We start from the raw sequence: 16,933 nt of genomic DNA, 5'->3' as shown, positions 1-16,933 counted from the left end.
AGAGTGTTGTTGCCCTTTCCCCTAGTAAACTTTTCAAGATTAAGTGTGCTTATACATCCACTTATAACTCACTGAATTCTGGGTAAAATGGGCTTCTGAGGAAAGCATACCTTTTTTTCTAGAAGGGTTCCTTCTCTCGAGGGAGGCGTATGGGGAGAAACAACAGGGAAAAGAGAAGCTTTGGCTCGAGCCTGCCGGGTCAGTGTGACTGCTTGCTTGGCCTATTCTTCCTGGAGCGAATTCTTGCTTCTTACTGGCTCTGGTTAAACTCTTGCTGACTGTGAGGTAGACTCCTGTGTCCTGCCTGAGTTCTTCTCTTAGAGAACATAAGAACTGAGACTGCTTCTGGGCTAAAGACCATAGGAAGCAGAGACCTCCTCACAACATTGCTGTAGAGTGAAACCAAAAAGATGAAGGCAGTGCCCCAAATATAAAGTGATGAGGCATGAATAGAATTCATTGTATTAAAAATTAGTCTCAATAGATCACAGTTTTGTTCAGTTAAGAAGCATGTGCAAATTCTGTTACTCTCTGTACATGTCGCGCTTTCATCTGTTGAGCATTAATAAGCCCTGTTAGGTTAGTATCCATGAACTTTTACATGTTAAATCTATGTTTAGTCCTGGGACATGACACACAGAAGACATTTTGTGTTCTTTCCACTGTTGTGGTACACACCATCCGGGTCTGTTATGCATTCTTGTGTGTGTATGCACATGTGTATGCTTGTAGAGGTCAGAGCTTGGTGTCAGCTGTCTTTGTCCATCAGTCTCCACATTATTTTCTGAGACAAATTCTCAGATGAACCTGAAGTGGTAGATTAACTACGATGGACCTGCTAAAGTCCCATCTGCCTGTGTCAGTCTGCTCAGTGCTGGGATTATAGATACACCGTGTTGAGTTTTCTATATGAGTGATGGATCCAAACTAAAGTTCCCCAGTTTGTGGGACACATACTTTACTATCTCTATTATCTCCAAAGTCTTGGGCTCAGCAGCAAGCACTTTTACCTGCTGACCATTTTGCTGGCTTTTCTTAGAAAATATTACTAAGTATGTTTGAGCTGGAGTCCAGGAGAGAGACAGAGAGGGAGAAGGACAGGGACAGAGAGAGAAGGAGAGGCAGAAAAAGAGAGCACACTAGAACTTAGAGTTTAACTTTGGGTGTTGGTTCCTGGGAGCCATCCACTGTTCTTTTGAGGTAGCGTTTCTCACTGACCTACCACAATCTGAACAGGACGGCCTGGCTGGCCAGTGAGCCCTAGGGATCCTCCTGTCTCTGTTTCCCTAGCACATGTCACCACAACCTGCATCTTTAAGGAGAGCTTAAGTCCTCCTGCGTGCAAGGCAAGCAGTTTGCCAACTGATCTATCTCCCCAGCCCAGGGACTTGTATTTTAACCAGAACTACATGTGATTTTGACAGTTTGACTGGTTTGAGGTTCATTTGAACTTAGATACATCAAACACTCCCCTGAAAACATTTTCCTGCTAGATAGCCACCTAATCTAATCTCCTCAGTCCTCTCTAGACAGGAACTCACTACTACCACCAGCGAGGGCCTTTCATCAGTAATTGCCTGCGATTTTATGCTTCCATAGAAGTCATCTTATGTGGACTGGGTCAATTCTTTGAACAGAATTTTTTACTCGTTAGGATATTGGTTTTGAGTTTAGATTTGAGTTCTAATCTTTGTTAAACTCACTTTCCTTGTGTGTACAATAGGTATGTTTTTACCTACTTTGAAAGATTGCAATAAGGATTGAAAAACAACAAACAAACGAACTCCCAGAGTGTCTTGGCCAGAAAGAACCTTGAATGTCATCAGATAACCTTTTCTTTTGGGGGAAATGGAGGAGGCTCAGGGTCTTGTTTTATAACCCAGGCTAGCTTCCAGCAGTAGTCTCCTTACTGCTGGAGTAACAGGCAAGTCCCACCACGCTCTGTCAAGCCGCCTAAACAGAGTGTTCTTACTGTTGTCACTTAACCTCTTCTTCACCGTGAATTTTTATTTCTTGCTTTAAAATTTTAGGATTTTTTGTATTTCTTTATTTATGAGTGTGTGTATGTGTGTGTGTGTGAGTGTGAGTGTGTGCAGCATGCACAAATGCATGCCATAGAATGCATGAGGAGGTCAGAGGACAACTTTTAGGGGTTTGTTATCTACTTCCAGTTGTCTTAAGCTTATTTTTCTTCTTAAATAAAACTACCCATGTGTGGAATTACCGGTGGTAAATATTATAGTACTTTTTGGTAATTACATTGAAACCATTGTCATGATTTTGCTGTTAGTATTTTGAGACTATGCCTTTGTCTGTAGCTCAGACAGGGCTGGAGCTTGCTACTTAGACACAAACTCTGGTCCTGTTGCCTCTTTTCAGTCAATCACCTTTTCGTTTTTTCAGAAAAGTGATTCTGGTTTTACACTAAGTTCTCATTTGTGGTCTCTAGGAAATATTCCTGTGTTCATTGGAAAACATGGAGTAGATGGTAGAAGGCAAAGCTACCTTTGACCCATTTCATTTGAGAGAAAGTCAATCTGAAGGAATGGGACATTTATATTATAGATTATTAGGAAAAGAATGCACTTTAATTAAAAATCCTTCTTTTGAACGTATTGGCACTAAGACATTATTCTTAATAAAGAGTGAATGTGTTTTTAGACTTGTCTGTAACTTTCATTCAATTTGCCAGTCTACAGCAGGAAGCAGAACAAATATCATGTTAATTTATGAAGTAATTTTATGTATCGTCTTGTTCTGTGTTTTTGTTTTTAGGACCGGAGTAGGCCCTATGACACTTTTAACTTGCACTCCTTGGAGAACTCCTTAATGGATATGATAAGGACTGATCATGAGCCTCTGAAAGGTAAACACTACCCTCCCAGTGGCCCACCAATGAGTTTCGCTGATATAATGTGGAGGAATCATTTTGCAGGTTAGGAATATTCATATGTCCATTCTTGCTTGGTGTTTTAAGCAAAAATCAGCTTTTTAATACTTTTAATTTTTGTTGTTTTTATTTGTTTTTTGTTTGTTTGTTTGTTTGTTGTTTTGCTTTTGTAAAGCATTGTGGAATGTATTTAAAGTTGATTTTCTTTTTTAACCTGGGTTCAGCTACCTAGAATAATCATAGTTGGCATTGTAATTTGTTTATCTATAAGAAGTCTGTGTTGGGTAGCTGAGGTCATGGTTATAGCATGAAACCAGAAGCCAAATTTTCTGGGCTTTGTACATTTGGAATCGTTAGCTGAATCTGTAGAATTCATTTAAGTCCAGGTGTAACTGAAGAAAGGATGACGCTTAGTAAATCAGTCTCCAAAAGTTCTTCAGAAGCTTCACAAGATCCGGTTCCATTGTGTTAAGGTCTAACCTTTTCCTAGTATAGGAACATCACATCATAGTCTATGTGCAACCAGTGGCCCCTTGCATAGTGTGGGCTAAAGTTCAAGGAAGATGCCTTAAAGTGTCTACATGTTTTTAGTACAATATAAGGTAGAACATTCCAAGATCAACTTTCTAATTTTAGAGTTGATGTAAACTCATAATTACAGATGGTTCTTTTTATAAATTATTCAACAATATTTTAGCAAGCCTACAATATTTTAAAAACTGTAATGCAAGTTGCTGGTATGGAAATATCCACTCCATTTTGAGTCTCAGGACTTTAATTAAAAACTGAATAGTTTGCCACAGGGATGCCCATCTTATGTGTACTCCTCATCTTCTGGAATTGTGAGAATTTTCCCCTCCCTGAAAGTTGTTTGGCCCTTATTTAGGATGTGACCAACTGAACCTTTGACACTCATTTCCTCACCAGAAATTCTTTCCATCATTTTCTTGTCATGCTCATTATTTTCTGCTGCTTTTCTTATTTCCCAGTGAACAGAAGTGTAATAGTAGGTAATGAGAAAATCAAAGAGTCTTGAGAAAAGGTAGATTTTGAAGGCCTTTAGCAAAAGAAGAAAAGAAAAAATATTTGCTATTATATTTAATCACTTACCACATCTTTCTTCAGTTAAAGTAGGTCCATGATAATTTGAAGCATGCTATACTCAGAGGTGTGAATGACATACAAATAATAATATTGGATTCTTAAGGGCACGCCTGTCATTCCTCTACCATGGGAGCCTCCCCTGATTGCCCTAACATTTGATTCCTGTTTCACGTGTACCTTCCGTATTCTGGTTCTATCGTCTCTGCTTTTCTTTTCTTCTTTTTGAGATAGGGTCCAACTGTGTAGTTCAGATTGTTCTGGAACACATTTTATGTCTCAGGCTGACCTTGGAACTTAGGGCAGTCCCCCTGTTTTATCCTTGTGAGTGCTAGGATTGTAGGGATATACCATTGTATTCTTCCAGTGAAAAATTAGGAAAAAAATTTAGATTATAGTTGCTGCATTAATTTTTTAGAATTTTTTTATATGTTGGTAAAGCAGAGCTATTTGTGCCACATTAAGTTTGGCATGGCCTAGTGAAAGGGAGTAACCTCATAGTAATGTAAATACATTTTTCATTCATTTGTCATGGCCCCACTATCTCTGCAGATTTTTCTTTACTAGCCAATATGAGGTACAAGCCTGCTTCACCATATACATATTATGGCCTAATGAGCCTTTTAGTATGCACTTTTTTATAGTTGAATATGGTTTCAGCTTCTACTGCATGGTTTTCTATAAACAGACTACTTCCCTGAGGTCAATGACATCACTTGCACCTTAAGGAAAATATTTTGACACAGGGCATAGTGGTGCACACCATAATCTCAGCATTTTGGAAGCAGAGGCAGGAGGATGATAACAAGCTCAAGGCCAGCCTGGGCTTATACATAACAAGTTCCAGGCCACCCAGACCTGGATAGTGAGACTTGTAGGGGTTGGGGGTTTAGCTCAGTGGTAGAGCGTTTGCCTAGCAAGCGCAAGGCCCTGGGTTTGGTCGTCAGCTCTGGAAAAAAGAAAAAAGAGAGAGAAAAAAAAAGACAAAAATAAAAAAAAAAACCAAGGTAACTAGTGAGACTTGTCTTAAAAATCCCACAAAGAACAACAACAAAAACAAAGAAGGAAGAGGAGAAAAGAAAACATTGAAGCTTCTTTTAGCTTTAAAGAGAAAGAAAATTGTCATAATAAAAGGTAGCTAGTAAATAAACAAAATAGAAAAGTAAAACTGGAGAGACAGCTTGTGAGTACTTGTCTTGCAGCATGATGAACTGAGCCCTGTCTCCAGAAGCAGGAGAAAGATCTGGACATGCTAGCCTGTGCTCACAGTCCCAATGCTGGGGAGAGGGGCAGATCCCTGGGGCTCACTGGCCCTTGGGATTAACCTGCTTGCGAGTTCCAGGTCATGAGAGACCCTATCTCAAAAACAAATGAGCAAAAACCCCAAACGTCACCAAAACCATAGGGATGGTACCTGAAGAAGGACACCTGATGTTGTCCTCTGTTGGATCTCCACATGCATGAACCCTCACATGTATGTGCACACATAAGTATCTGCACACATAAACATGCATATACACACAAGTAACTAAAAGCATGAGAAACATTGTGATGGTGTAGCCTTTAGGGTTTTTTTTTCTATTTCTGTTTTTCATAATAATAAATGCTCATAATATTAAAAATTCATAATAATAAACTCTCTGATCTTTATAATTTATTCATTTATTGATAGAACTTAAATTTAGACTCTCCAGTTTTTCTTTATCCTAGGTAATTCCTGTATGAGGTCCTTCTTACAGCTTTTGCTTGAGGCACATTCATAGACAGATGAAGCACTGGGCACCTACTGTGTGGCTTCTGGGAAATGCTTTGCCTGAGTGTCCTTAGATCCTCAGTCTTGATCATATCCCTCTTAAATGTGGGAACACTGTTTGTGGGAGAGGGGGTGTGGATGGGGAGAAGGGAGGTCTCAAAACTCAAGTACAGAGTTGGACTTGGGGTGTTTGTTTGCACTGATGTTATTTTTTTTAGAACTCAGTTTTATTTTTTTCTTCTTTAGGGAAAATCCCTACATTCCTGCTTAGCTATATATAAAAAAATATTCAAATAGTAGATAGTGGGGCAGAAAAGAGAGGTAAAAAGTCCACTCTAGGCTCAGTTCCTAGAAATAGCAAAGGTATTTAGTAGTTTTTATTAAGAGCATCCCAGATGTTCTGCATTTCTATATAACAGATGAAATTTCAAAGCACGGCCTTTTAAACTTTGTACTCAGTCCAAACTGGATTTAAGTCCTTTATCTAGCCCTAGTTATTTATTGAGCTGGGTACAGTAACCTCTTTAAAGCCTCATAATTAAAGCACCTTGTAAAATAGGTGGGTAGATGAAATCCCTGGCACAGATATTACATGTGATTTCCTATGGAGATGAGCATGGAATGCTCAGGGCTTGACCTCTGTAATGAGTTAAGCAGTATCAGTACAGATTGATATCTTGATCAGACTACAGCTAAATACTGGCTGCAAATTGCCGCAGTTGTTTTTATTTTCCATAAATAAGTTAGTGATTACTTGAAAGATAAGCCATCATTTTCAAAAGCTGTGTGTAGGAGAAAGAAAAATAAGCATTACTTGACTTTCTAAAACTGTACATCTGAATAACATAGTTGGCTTAGTTCTGTTCTATTGCTATGAAGAAACACCATGACCAAGGCAACTTATGAAAGAAAGTATTTAATTGGGGGCTTGCTTACAGCTTCTGAGGGGAAGTTGATGGCCATCATGGCTGTGAGCATGGAACTGGAGCAGTAGATGAGCATTTACAGCTCATATTTTAGGTGGGGGTGGGGAGAAGAGAGAAAGGGGAAGAAGGACTGGGGGAATACTGAGCCTGGTGTGGGCTTTTGAAACCTCAAAGCCCAGCCTTAGTGACACATCTTCTCCAACAAGGACACCTCCTGATCTTTTCCAAAGTAGTTCCATTCATTAGGTACCAAGCATTTAAATATGACATAAATTACTTCATGAGATACTTAAAGTGGACATAGAGTATATCCACAGTGATAGTCTCATAGAAGATACCAGAATCATTTAAAAAAGATTTTGTGAAAATCATTTTTTCAAGCTTTGTTTTGAGGCAAGGTTTTTCTGTATAGCCCTGTCTTTCCTGAAACTCGCTCTGTAGACCAAGCTAGCCTCAGACTCTGCCTGTCTCTGTCTGGGATTAAAAGTGTGCACCACCACTGCCCTGCTTTCAAGCATTCTTTTAAGGACTAGTGTTAGAGAACAGGAGGTTTAGGAAAAAAGACCTTTCTTTCAGGAAATTATACCTCACAGTTTTTCTGTTGTGGTTGCACTCATGCTGGGCCAGTCTTGATGTGTACCACAGAGGAATACCTTCTGTGAGATGCAAGTGCATATAGATGGGTGGTAGAGCTTTGTGTGCATGAAGTACGTGGTTTGAATCCCAGCACACAGCCTGCAGGAAAAAGGACTGACTAATTCAGTCTAGCTGTAACAGTGACAGAATAAGGTCTTTGGGTCTTACCCCTTGTATGTCCTTTTTGTTTGATACATGCCTCATATTCATGACACTTGAGGGTTTGGAGATGAAAACCAGGTGTGAATACTGTTACTTTGTTTCTAAGTACTGAAATCTTTGGATTAGCAGAGGTAGGAGTGGTGGAAGGAACTGATCTTTGTTCAAATACGACCTTTCTCCTTACTATGCAAGAAAAGAGGATTTTTAGTGTTAGAAATAAGAGGAAAAAAGGGGAAAAAGATTCATCACTGTAACTCTTTGTTTGAGACTGTCTCCTGACTTGAAAACCTGTGGTCATTAGGCTTGACTGATCAGTCACCTTTCCTACTTGAATAAGTAAGGAAATAGTAACTATAGGCTTTGGGCAGAGGAGCTGATTGCTGGAAATCAAGACCCATTCCTCTGGCTAGGGAAGCACCATATAGCCAGCAGCTTCACAACAACAGGAAGGAACGGGCTTCCTTCATCCCACGAACCTCTTGCTTGCATCAGGGTTCTAGTCTGCTGACAGGAATAATGCCTCATGAACTGTTTCTACATATTTAAATTTTCTCTTTCTTTGTCATTCATGGAACTGAGATTTGAAATATGAAAAGAGCAGGTGTTGGTTGAGAACTCAGATTGAAGGGTGTGCTTTTCAAAGGTATACTGAAAAAGTCTGAGGAAAAAATAGCTCATCTTCTGGTAATAGTGCTTTAGCATATTTAAATTGACAGAAACTTGGAAGATATGAACACCACCCTTTGCTGTTATGAAAACACTTTTCTTTATTCATCATGTTTAAATGTAACATGACAGAGAGCAACACAAAATTGGTTTCCTTTGGGAATTTTTAGATTCCCTTGTTTTAGAAAAGAAATTAATGTTCATTACTTTTTTTTTTTCCTACTTGAGCCTCCAGAATAAAATATGCTGTTTATTTTGAAGCTTGAATCATTGCTTGGTTTTATTTCAGTGTCCACTTTTTTTGACCTGTGCCAGTTTGTCTTTATAAAGTTAGCTGACTCTGAGCTGCACTGGTAGCAAAGTTTGCCAAGCATCTCCAACCTCACTTTGATTCCCAACACCTAAAATGAAGAAAGACAAAAAAAAAAAAAAAAAAAAAGAAAGAAAGAAAGACCCTACAAAATCTAGGGCATAGCTTTTGAGTCAGAAGTGACTGGTCTTGTCCATATATTTACAACCTCTTCTGTTTGAGACTTACTTGATCACCTGGACCAGCCTTGAACCCCTGTACGTTTGAGGGCCTCCTTGTCTCAGCTTCCTCTGTGGCTGCAACTGAAGGTGTACATTTCCTTGCCTGATTTAAAATATAGCATTGCATCCTCCAACAGTTATGAAAGGAAGGTGAATCCTGCATGCTAACTTCTGAAATTCTAATTCAGCTGAGCTACGGCCCAAACTAAGGAAGCAAGTACAAAGCATTTAAGAATTACGAGAGTGGTGCTGTGAAGGCAACCCAGGTCTGCAGCCCCAGTTACTAGGAAGGATATGACTGGAGCTCACTGTACAGCCTGCACCTCCCAGCAGAAAAAGCAAAACGAAACCAAAACCTTGCCCCAAATTGTCCATTGACTTCAGTTCTGTACTCACGGTTCTGTTTTTGGTTATTCGGAACAGATCTATAGTACTGTATTATAGTACCAGATTTTGCTATTGCCTTAAAAAGAAATTTTGTTTTTAAAAAATGTTTATGTGTCTTTGCAGCGTTCACAACACAACTTGTAAGAATCTGTTCTCTTTTTCTACCATGGCTCAGGGATCAAATTCAGGTCATTGGGCTTAGTGCTGCATTACTTGCTGAGCAATCTCACAGCCTCAATGTCCCCTTCATCCCTTTTCTGTTGTTTTTTTATGTTAGTTTTTTAAAATTTATTTTTAGTAACTATTTAATCTTATTTTATGTGTGAAGGTGTCAGATCCCTTGGAAATGGTGGTACAGACAGTTGTGAGCTGCCATGTAGGTGCTGGGAATTGTCCCCAGGTCCTTTGAAAGAGCAGACAGTGCTCTTAACCACTGAGCTATCTCTGCAGCCCCTTTAATTTATTTTTAATTTATTACAATTTATTCACTTTGTATCCCAGCTGTAGCCCCCTCCCTTGTCCCCTCTCAATCCTACCCTCCCTCCCTCTTCTCCTCCCATGCTCCCCCACCCCCCAGTCCACTGATAGGAGAGGTCCTCCTCCCCTTCCATCTGACCCTAGCCTATCAGGTCTCATCAGGACTGGCCACTCTGTCTTCCTCTGTGGCCTGGCAAGGCTGCTCTCCCCTCAGGGGGAAGTGATCAAAGAGCCAGCCACTGAGTTCATGTCAGGGACAGTCCCTGTTCCCCTTCCTAGGGAACCCACTTAGAGACTGAGCTGCCATGGGCTATATCTGTGCAGAGGTTGTTTTGAGGAAAGGTCTTGCTGTGGAGCCAACTTGCCTTAAACTCAGATTCTGCTGCCTCAGCTTTTGAGACCACACCCAACTTTACTGATTTGTTTGTTTGTTTGTTTTTGGTGTTTTTTTTTTTTTTTTTACATATTATATTTTTATACCTTAAGGGTACTTTTTCTCTGGGAGTGTATCTTTTAACTTTATAGAGAAAATAGGTAAAATTTAGTAGTATATTTTCTTGAAGCACTAATGTTCTCCCTGAAACTGTTTAAGTACTTGACTTTTTTTTTTAAGAGTAAAGTGGGTAATTAGAGAAAGATGTGTGCTGAAGAAATAGCTTTCATAGTAGTAATTATGAATCAATAAAATTTTCAGCTTTTATTTTGGAGACATAAAAGTATGGGTTTAGTTGGCCCTGAAATAAGGTAATTTTAAAATAACGCGTGGAGTTTATGAAGATGTGATTTTTTTTCCCGTCTTAAATAAACAAATGTAACTCCAGTCTCTACCCTCTGTCCCCACTCCCTCCTAACTCCTGTCTGTCCTATGAACCGGGAAAAGTGGACTGTCTCAAATTTCTACAGCGTCATTTAACTTTGTAAGACTAAGGATGGCCTCCCGCTTTTGAAACCTTATACCTCACACTGTACTGGAAAGATAGCTAGCTGACAAGAACACTTTAAAAATAGCAGACTCATGGACAGGTGACAGAGTGTCACACTGGCAGCCCCAGGCTGCAGCAACAAAATCACCAGATGCCACACACCCAGGTCTGTTTTCACAGCTGGTCCAACAGCAGCATTTGTTGGACAAAAGGAAGCAAAAAGAAACAGCCTTGTCTGAATTTAGCATCAGGGTTTTGTTTTGTTTTTTTCTACCCATTACACATTTTCTCTCTCTTCCAAAATCCTTTAATAAGTGCTAAAGTTTAGATGCATATTGCACTAAGAAAAGACTATTAAATGATTACAATCTTAGGAAAGAGAGCTTCATGCATGTTCTCCATACTAAAAGATATGAATTAAAGCTGATTTGTTTGTCTTTACTGATCTTATTTTTCCATAATTTAATAATAAAAATTTCTAATTTTTATTCAATGAAAATAGATTGCACTTTATATTCTAAACACTATTTTTTTGAAGAGATAAAGAAACTAAAAAGTCATACGTAAGTTTACCAAAGAACCATTATACTTCAAGGGAAACCTAGATTATATTTAGATTACTGATTTTAGGGACCTAGCTTTGACACAGAGCTCTTTACAAGATTCATGTTACATTTTATCAAAATCCATTGAAAAAATTAGGGAGAAGACCAAGTAAGGTAAAAACTGCTGGGCTTTTTTTGCAAAAAGTGATGCCTTCCACCTGCAAGACATTGTCCGAGCCTCTGTTCTGCTTCTTAAAAACCTGGGTTACAAGTAGCCAGTGAGGATAATTGTCATGTCAAGGTGAAATGTTCTAGCTCCTCAAGAAAGAGCCCAAAGGGGTGTGTAGCTGTGCTCAAGTTTTGAGGGCAATATTCCAGAGAACATAGAAAAGTTATTTGATGCTGTGTAAGTAAAGTGTGAAATTCTCTATTTTACAGGAATTGAAATTGAACAAAGATTGACTAAATTTGAGTTTTACTTGGCAACCCATTTTTATTGTAGTCATATAAAGGACCATCAGTGCCTTTTAAGGACCATTCTGTCCTCTGAATATTCACTGGTTAAAGATTGAAGAGGTCCTGCTTTTCATGTTTTGTTTAAACAAGGTCTCACTGTGGAGACCTGTCTGTCCTAGAATTCACAGATTTTACCTGTGCACCACTAGCTCTGACTTTTCCATGTTGTTTGTTTTTGTTTGCTTATTTTCTGAGATGGTTTCACTGTGCAGCACAGGTAGACCTTGAACTTGTGATTCTTTCACCTCCTGTGTGCTGGGGTTATGAGTGTGTGCCATCATCCAACTAAAACGATGCTCTGTTTTCCTTACGTTCTAATAGACAGTGAGTTTGAAGGTTTTATTTTATTTTATTTTTTTAAATATATACAGTGTTCTGTCTGCATGCCAGTAAAGGGTACCAGGTCTCACTATACATGGTTGGGAGCCACCATGTGGTCGCTGGGAATTGAGCTTTGGACTTCTGGAGGGCAACCAGTGCTCTGAGCCATCTCTCCAGCCCGAGTTTGAAGTCTTGATGAGATTTAATGTGGACTGTTCAGCAACTTGCTGTTGTAGTTAATACCGTAGATAGGGTGAAACTGAATTAGAGGACGTCACTCTCAGTGTTCATGGATGCTAGCTTTCGGTGTAAAGAACATCAACTCAGCCAGCCAGAATGTAAATTCTCTTATTGAGTCAAGGCTATTCTTATAACAGGTTTTTATGAAGTAGGTTTTGGTCAGGGTGGTGGTAGGAGACAGCATTGCCTATGAATAAGACTATGACTTTCAGAGACTCTAAAATGACCTAGGAATTAAAAAATCAGAGTAAGGCATGCGGGACAGCTACAAATATTGTTATATTAAATGTGTTTTCCAACATACTTTTAAACTACTATTAACTAGTTTGTAATTAATATGAAAATAGTTTTTCTATAGAAATCGTGTATTTTAGAATGTTTCCTTTATTATTTGACAATTTCTTTGATTTTTCCATTCTTTTAGACACACACACACACACACACACACACACACACACCAATACATCAGTAAAAGTGGTGAAGTTGAATGAGGACTTTGATTTTTATCATTTTGTTTTCCCCTGGTATTGAGCTTGACAATGATGTTTACCTCCAGTTCCCAGGAATAGAGTTTATTACCAAATAAAAGCTGGCTCCTTTATCATTACATAAAGAATTGTATTGGTTGTTAAAAAAAAAATCAGAAACGTTTATCTCCAGCTTTCTCTATACTATTCTTCCCCAAATATGATTGAAAATCTTTAAGCAGTGGTTATAAAAGAAAATGAACATTTTTTTAGGGCTGTAGGGATATCTCAGTGGTAAAATACTTATCTAAAATTAACATTTTTCTATGAATTTCATGATGATTTTCAAAGTAACTATACATGAAAACTAACTATACTAAAACAAAGTAACTATATATGTATTTACCAAGTCAAATATGTAGATATTACACCCTAGCTATTGTTTCAATATCTTTTTGGGTGTTTGGCTTGTTTGGAACACTCTGTAACTATACACTGGTCTTGAATTCCCAACATTCCTCTTATCACCCAAGTTGTTGGATTACAGGGGTGAGCCACCACATCGAATTTTGATAACTGTTTTGTTGAAGGAGTGGGTCACAAAATCTTGCATAGTACATTTGCCTTCTATACAAGACTCTCTGGGTTTAATTTTTATTTTTGATAAATCCATTTTTTTATCTAATAATGAAAAAGCAGCAAATGCCTGCATCTTTTATTTGTTACTCCTGAATCTTTCCCTCTGTGCTTCTGAGCTTCACTCTGTTCACCCCCTACATCTTTTGCTCTTTATCCCAGTGGGCCATAAGTTGAAACATCTGATTCCATTTATTATCTTGAAGATCAGGGGTTCAAACTTTTGGAAGGAATACAGAATAAATATTATAGGGTGTACAGGACACAAGCCTCTGTTGCCTCGTTGTTTTTGTTTGGTGTTCTAGCCCATTAAAAATGTAAAAATTATTCTTAACCTCAGAGATATACAAAAGCCAACCAATGTGGACAGAAGTTTCAGTTCCTATATTATTTATAAAGATGAAAATCTGGAAAGTCACATTTTTCACAAGAGTGGTTAGTGGTGGATCCAGGCATGGGGATGCATGCTTTTAATCCCAGGGCTGGCAGGAGGCAAAGACAGGCAGATCTCTGTGAGTTAGAGGCCAGTCTGGTGTACGTGGTGAGCTCTAAATCAGCTAGAGACAGTCATAAAAGGAAACAAGCATGCACCACACAGACAGACAAACCGCTGGAAGAAAGCAGTGCTAGGGCAGGGTGAGGACTTTGGCTGTTGATGTCAGCCTCACTCCCTACTCATTTACATAAACTTTGCCATCTTTCTTCATTTTGCTACTCTGGTAATTATGTTGCACTTTTTGAGCCATTATAAAATTGTATCTTTTTATTCCCTCTAAACTTCATGTTTATATACTTCTATAAATTTCTCCTTTAGATGCCGTAGTTTAGTTTGAAGGACATGAATAAATATTGTTTAAATAAAATGCTCATCCAAGAAATTGACTTGATTAAATTTTAATATGGGAGATGTACAAATTTCAGACTATAATGGAAGCTTCTTTTTGTTTGGTTGTATTTTGTGTTGAAACTTTGGCTTTGTTTTAAGACTTTTCATGTCTGTGTTTTATGAATTGATTTAAAAGTTGTAAATGTTTTGGCCTTGTAGCATTGCTATAGATTAATCTGTGGTATTTTGTAATGTTTATATTTTACAGTGTATTTGAAATAATTATATCGAACAATGTTTTCTTGGTGCTTACGATTAAATTGCTTTGTTTTCCAGGACGCATGGGAATAAATTTTCACCATCCAGGAACAGATAACATTATGGCTCTTAATAGTAAGTCTTCATATTAAATACTCATATTAAATACTAATACTTTTACAAAGTATCAGTCAGGTTTACAACATGCAGTTTCTGCTTCGTTAGGTTTTCAGTGTTTCATCCACTAAGTAGCGTATAGACCACTGTTCTGTACAAGTGGTTCTCGGAGTAGGATTTCTGCACCAGCGGTATCAGCATTACTTGGGAATTTACTAAAACCACAAAATCTCAGGGTCTCCTACAGACCTACTAAATGAGAAACTTTAAGGATGGATTCCAGAAATTTGTTTGCATTAGCTGTCAAGTAGGTGATTCTGAATAAGCAAAAGCTTGAAAACTTGCTGCTCTGAACCAGCATTGGCAGAAAGCAATCCCGTGAACTAAATCTCATCTACTGCCTGTATTTGTAAACAAAATTTTATATTAGTAATGGGAAATGTTTGCCAGCTCCTGCCCTTTACCACTAGGTGAAATAATGAAAGAAGGAGGTATAGGAAAGAGAGAGTAGGGCAGAAAATGTGAGTGAATAAATTAGATAATTTATACATAACTCATAATTTTCTCATTATGGCAAAAACCCATAGGTGTTTCAAGGTGGATGTTTAGGAATTTTGCTAAAATTTGTATATTAAAGATTTCAGCAGTTTTGCTGGTCAAAGTGGTTTTGTCACACAAAAAAATACTACCCCAGAACGTTGCTGTGTTGCTCAATGCTTTGGCAAGTCAGGGGTGTTGACACACCTGTAATCCTGGCACTTGGGAGCTAGGCAAAAGATTATACTCACTATGTAGAGAGCCTGAGTCCATCTTAGGCTGCTTGAGACGGTGCTCTGAGAGCACTATGCCTGAATGTTTACATCACATGGCACACAACACAGCAAATGTTCCCGTAAGCATGCATATTTGTAGGTTAGAAAAGGGTTAAAGAGGCTACAGCAGAGTCCAGGAGTTAGTAATCCTCACTGGAGGCAGAGGCAGAGAGCTGACGCAGACAGAAACAGTCCTTTAGGGACTCGTTGGAGAACTGCTAGAGGCACACAGAGCCAAGCCACAAGCAGGACTTGTGCATTGAGCAGGACTGCAAAGTCGAGCCATAAGACCATAGAGGTCCTAGAAGTGAGGTATAGGATAGGGGCCAAAAGACAGACGACGAAAGGCCTGCAGGTATAGTGTGCTACACCACCATTGGGAATAGAGCTGAAATGAAGCCCCAGGGACAGCAGGAGCTCTCAGCCTGTAGGTCCCTTGATGCACAGCTGGTTGGGGTGGTCAGATGACGGGCCAGTGGGGCCATTGCCATCACACTGTCGGTTGTTGTCCTCGTCTTAATGGAATCTAGGTGAGGGAGTTTTGCTCTTTATTCTGATATGTTCATAAGCTTTTGGCCTGGTTTCTCTGATCCAATTTTAATATATCTGTATGCTCATATGTTCCCAATCTTTATCAGTTTTTAGGCAGCACCTTTTTTGTTTGTGGGGAGTAAGTTATCAGTCTGTGCCTCATGGATGAACTGGACAGTTATCCTATCTGTGTGTATAGAAAGGTACAGAATAGCCCTGCTTTTGTGTTAGCACTCAAAATGGAGCCCAGTGCTGCTTGTAAAATGGGAATTACCCAGAGCAAGGCATAGCCTGAAAACTTGTTTCACAGTATGGCATAACTTAGAGCAGAGAACAGTGTGATCTCCAAACCTTGTCTCCAAAAACGAAAGCACTGGAAGAAGTTCCTGGCCAGTGCCAGCTTGCCTCTCCAGCAACTAGAGACCAAAAACTTTGCAAAAGAACCTCCACAGCATTGTTTGTTGTCAGGAGGCCTGGGCGAGCTGTTGACTCTCAGAAGGGAGTTCCCTCCTCTGTCAAGTGAGTGATGCGCATGCTCTCAGATGTGCAGGCCAGGTCCTGGTCCACACGGGGCACATACTGAGTAAATGTAGGGCTATGCATGTTGTCCCCTTCCTGAGGAAGTATTTTGAAATGCCATTAGAATTTCTTAAGGCAGATTTTAGATCCTCTAAAATATATACACAGTTAAATACACACCTAAAATACCACACATTTCCTTGGACCTGACACACACCCTAAGCATGTGGGAATCACTACAACTACATGGTGATGCAAGCCCCGACTCGTGCTGTAATGCTTGCTGTTTGTAGAGCCGTGAGGACAGTGCAGATCCCACAGTGTGCACCTCTCATTTCCTAATCTCTGAAAGAAGGACAGCTTACGCTGATATTACACCGCCTTGTGTCTGTGTGAGGGAGACTTGATAACATGCTTTCCTGAGCCTCATTAGTAACTATGAGGAGACTTCACTAGATGGTGGGAGTTGACTGTGAAGGAATAGTGTGGCAGCATTGTCTGCCTGCAGCAGTTGCTGTGTATCTGAGAAACGACCTAATTTGACATGATGCAATGATGGGAATTGTCCACTGCAAGAGGGAGAGGATACAATTTGCTAATTTCTGTGTAGAAAATGAAACTAAAAGTCAAAAGGTTTTAATTATCTTTGGTTTATAAAATAACAGATCTCATTTATGCTATTTATACTCTATA

General features: G+C 39.1%; 1 protein-coding gene across 11 annotated transcripts in view; it reads left to right on the top strand.

The window, feature by feature from the left end:
* Cpeb3 (cytoplasmic polyadenylation element binding protein 3) overlaps positions 1 to 16,933 on the top strand; it is a 191,832-nt gene that overhangs the window by 71,377 nt on the left and 103,522 nt on the right. For 9 of the 11 annotated variants that reach the window (XM_060388741.1, XM_060388720.1, XM_060388740.1 and 6 more), the window contains 2 exons: positions 2,776 to 2,935; positions 14,340 to 14,396. In XM_060388741.1, the coding sequence (XP_060244724.1) occupies positions 2,776 to 2,935; positions 14,340 to 14,396 (217 nt within the window). The remainder of the gene's footprint in view (positions 1 to 2,775; positions 2,936 to 14,339; positions 14,397 to 16,933) is intronic. The other 2 variants (XM_060388758.1, XM_060388750.1) reach the window with 1 other exon arrangement.

Source organism: Meriones unguiculatus, chromosome 1 (assembly GCF_030254825.1).
Source record: "Meriones unguiculatus strain TT.TT164.6M chromosome 1, Bangor_MerUng_6.1, whole genome shotgun sequence".
In the NCBI taxonomy this organism is placed as follows: Eukaryota; Metazoa; Chordata; class Mammalia; order Rodentia; family Muridae; genus Meriones; species Meriones unguiculatus.
The sequence above is the reverse complement of the archived record's forward strand: the minus strand, read 5'-3'. Positions and strand labels throughout refer to the sequence as shown.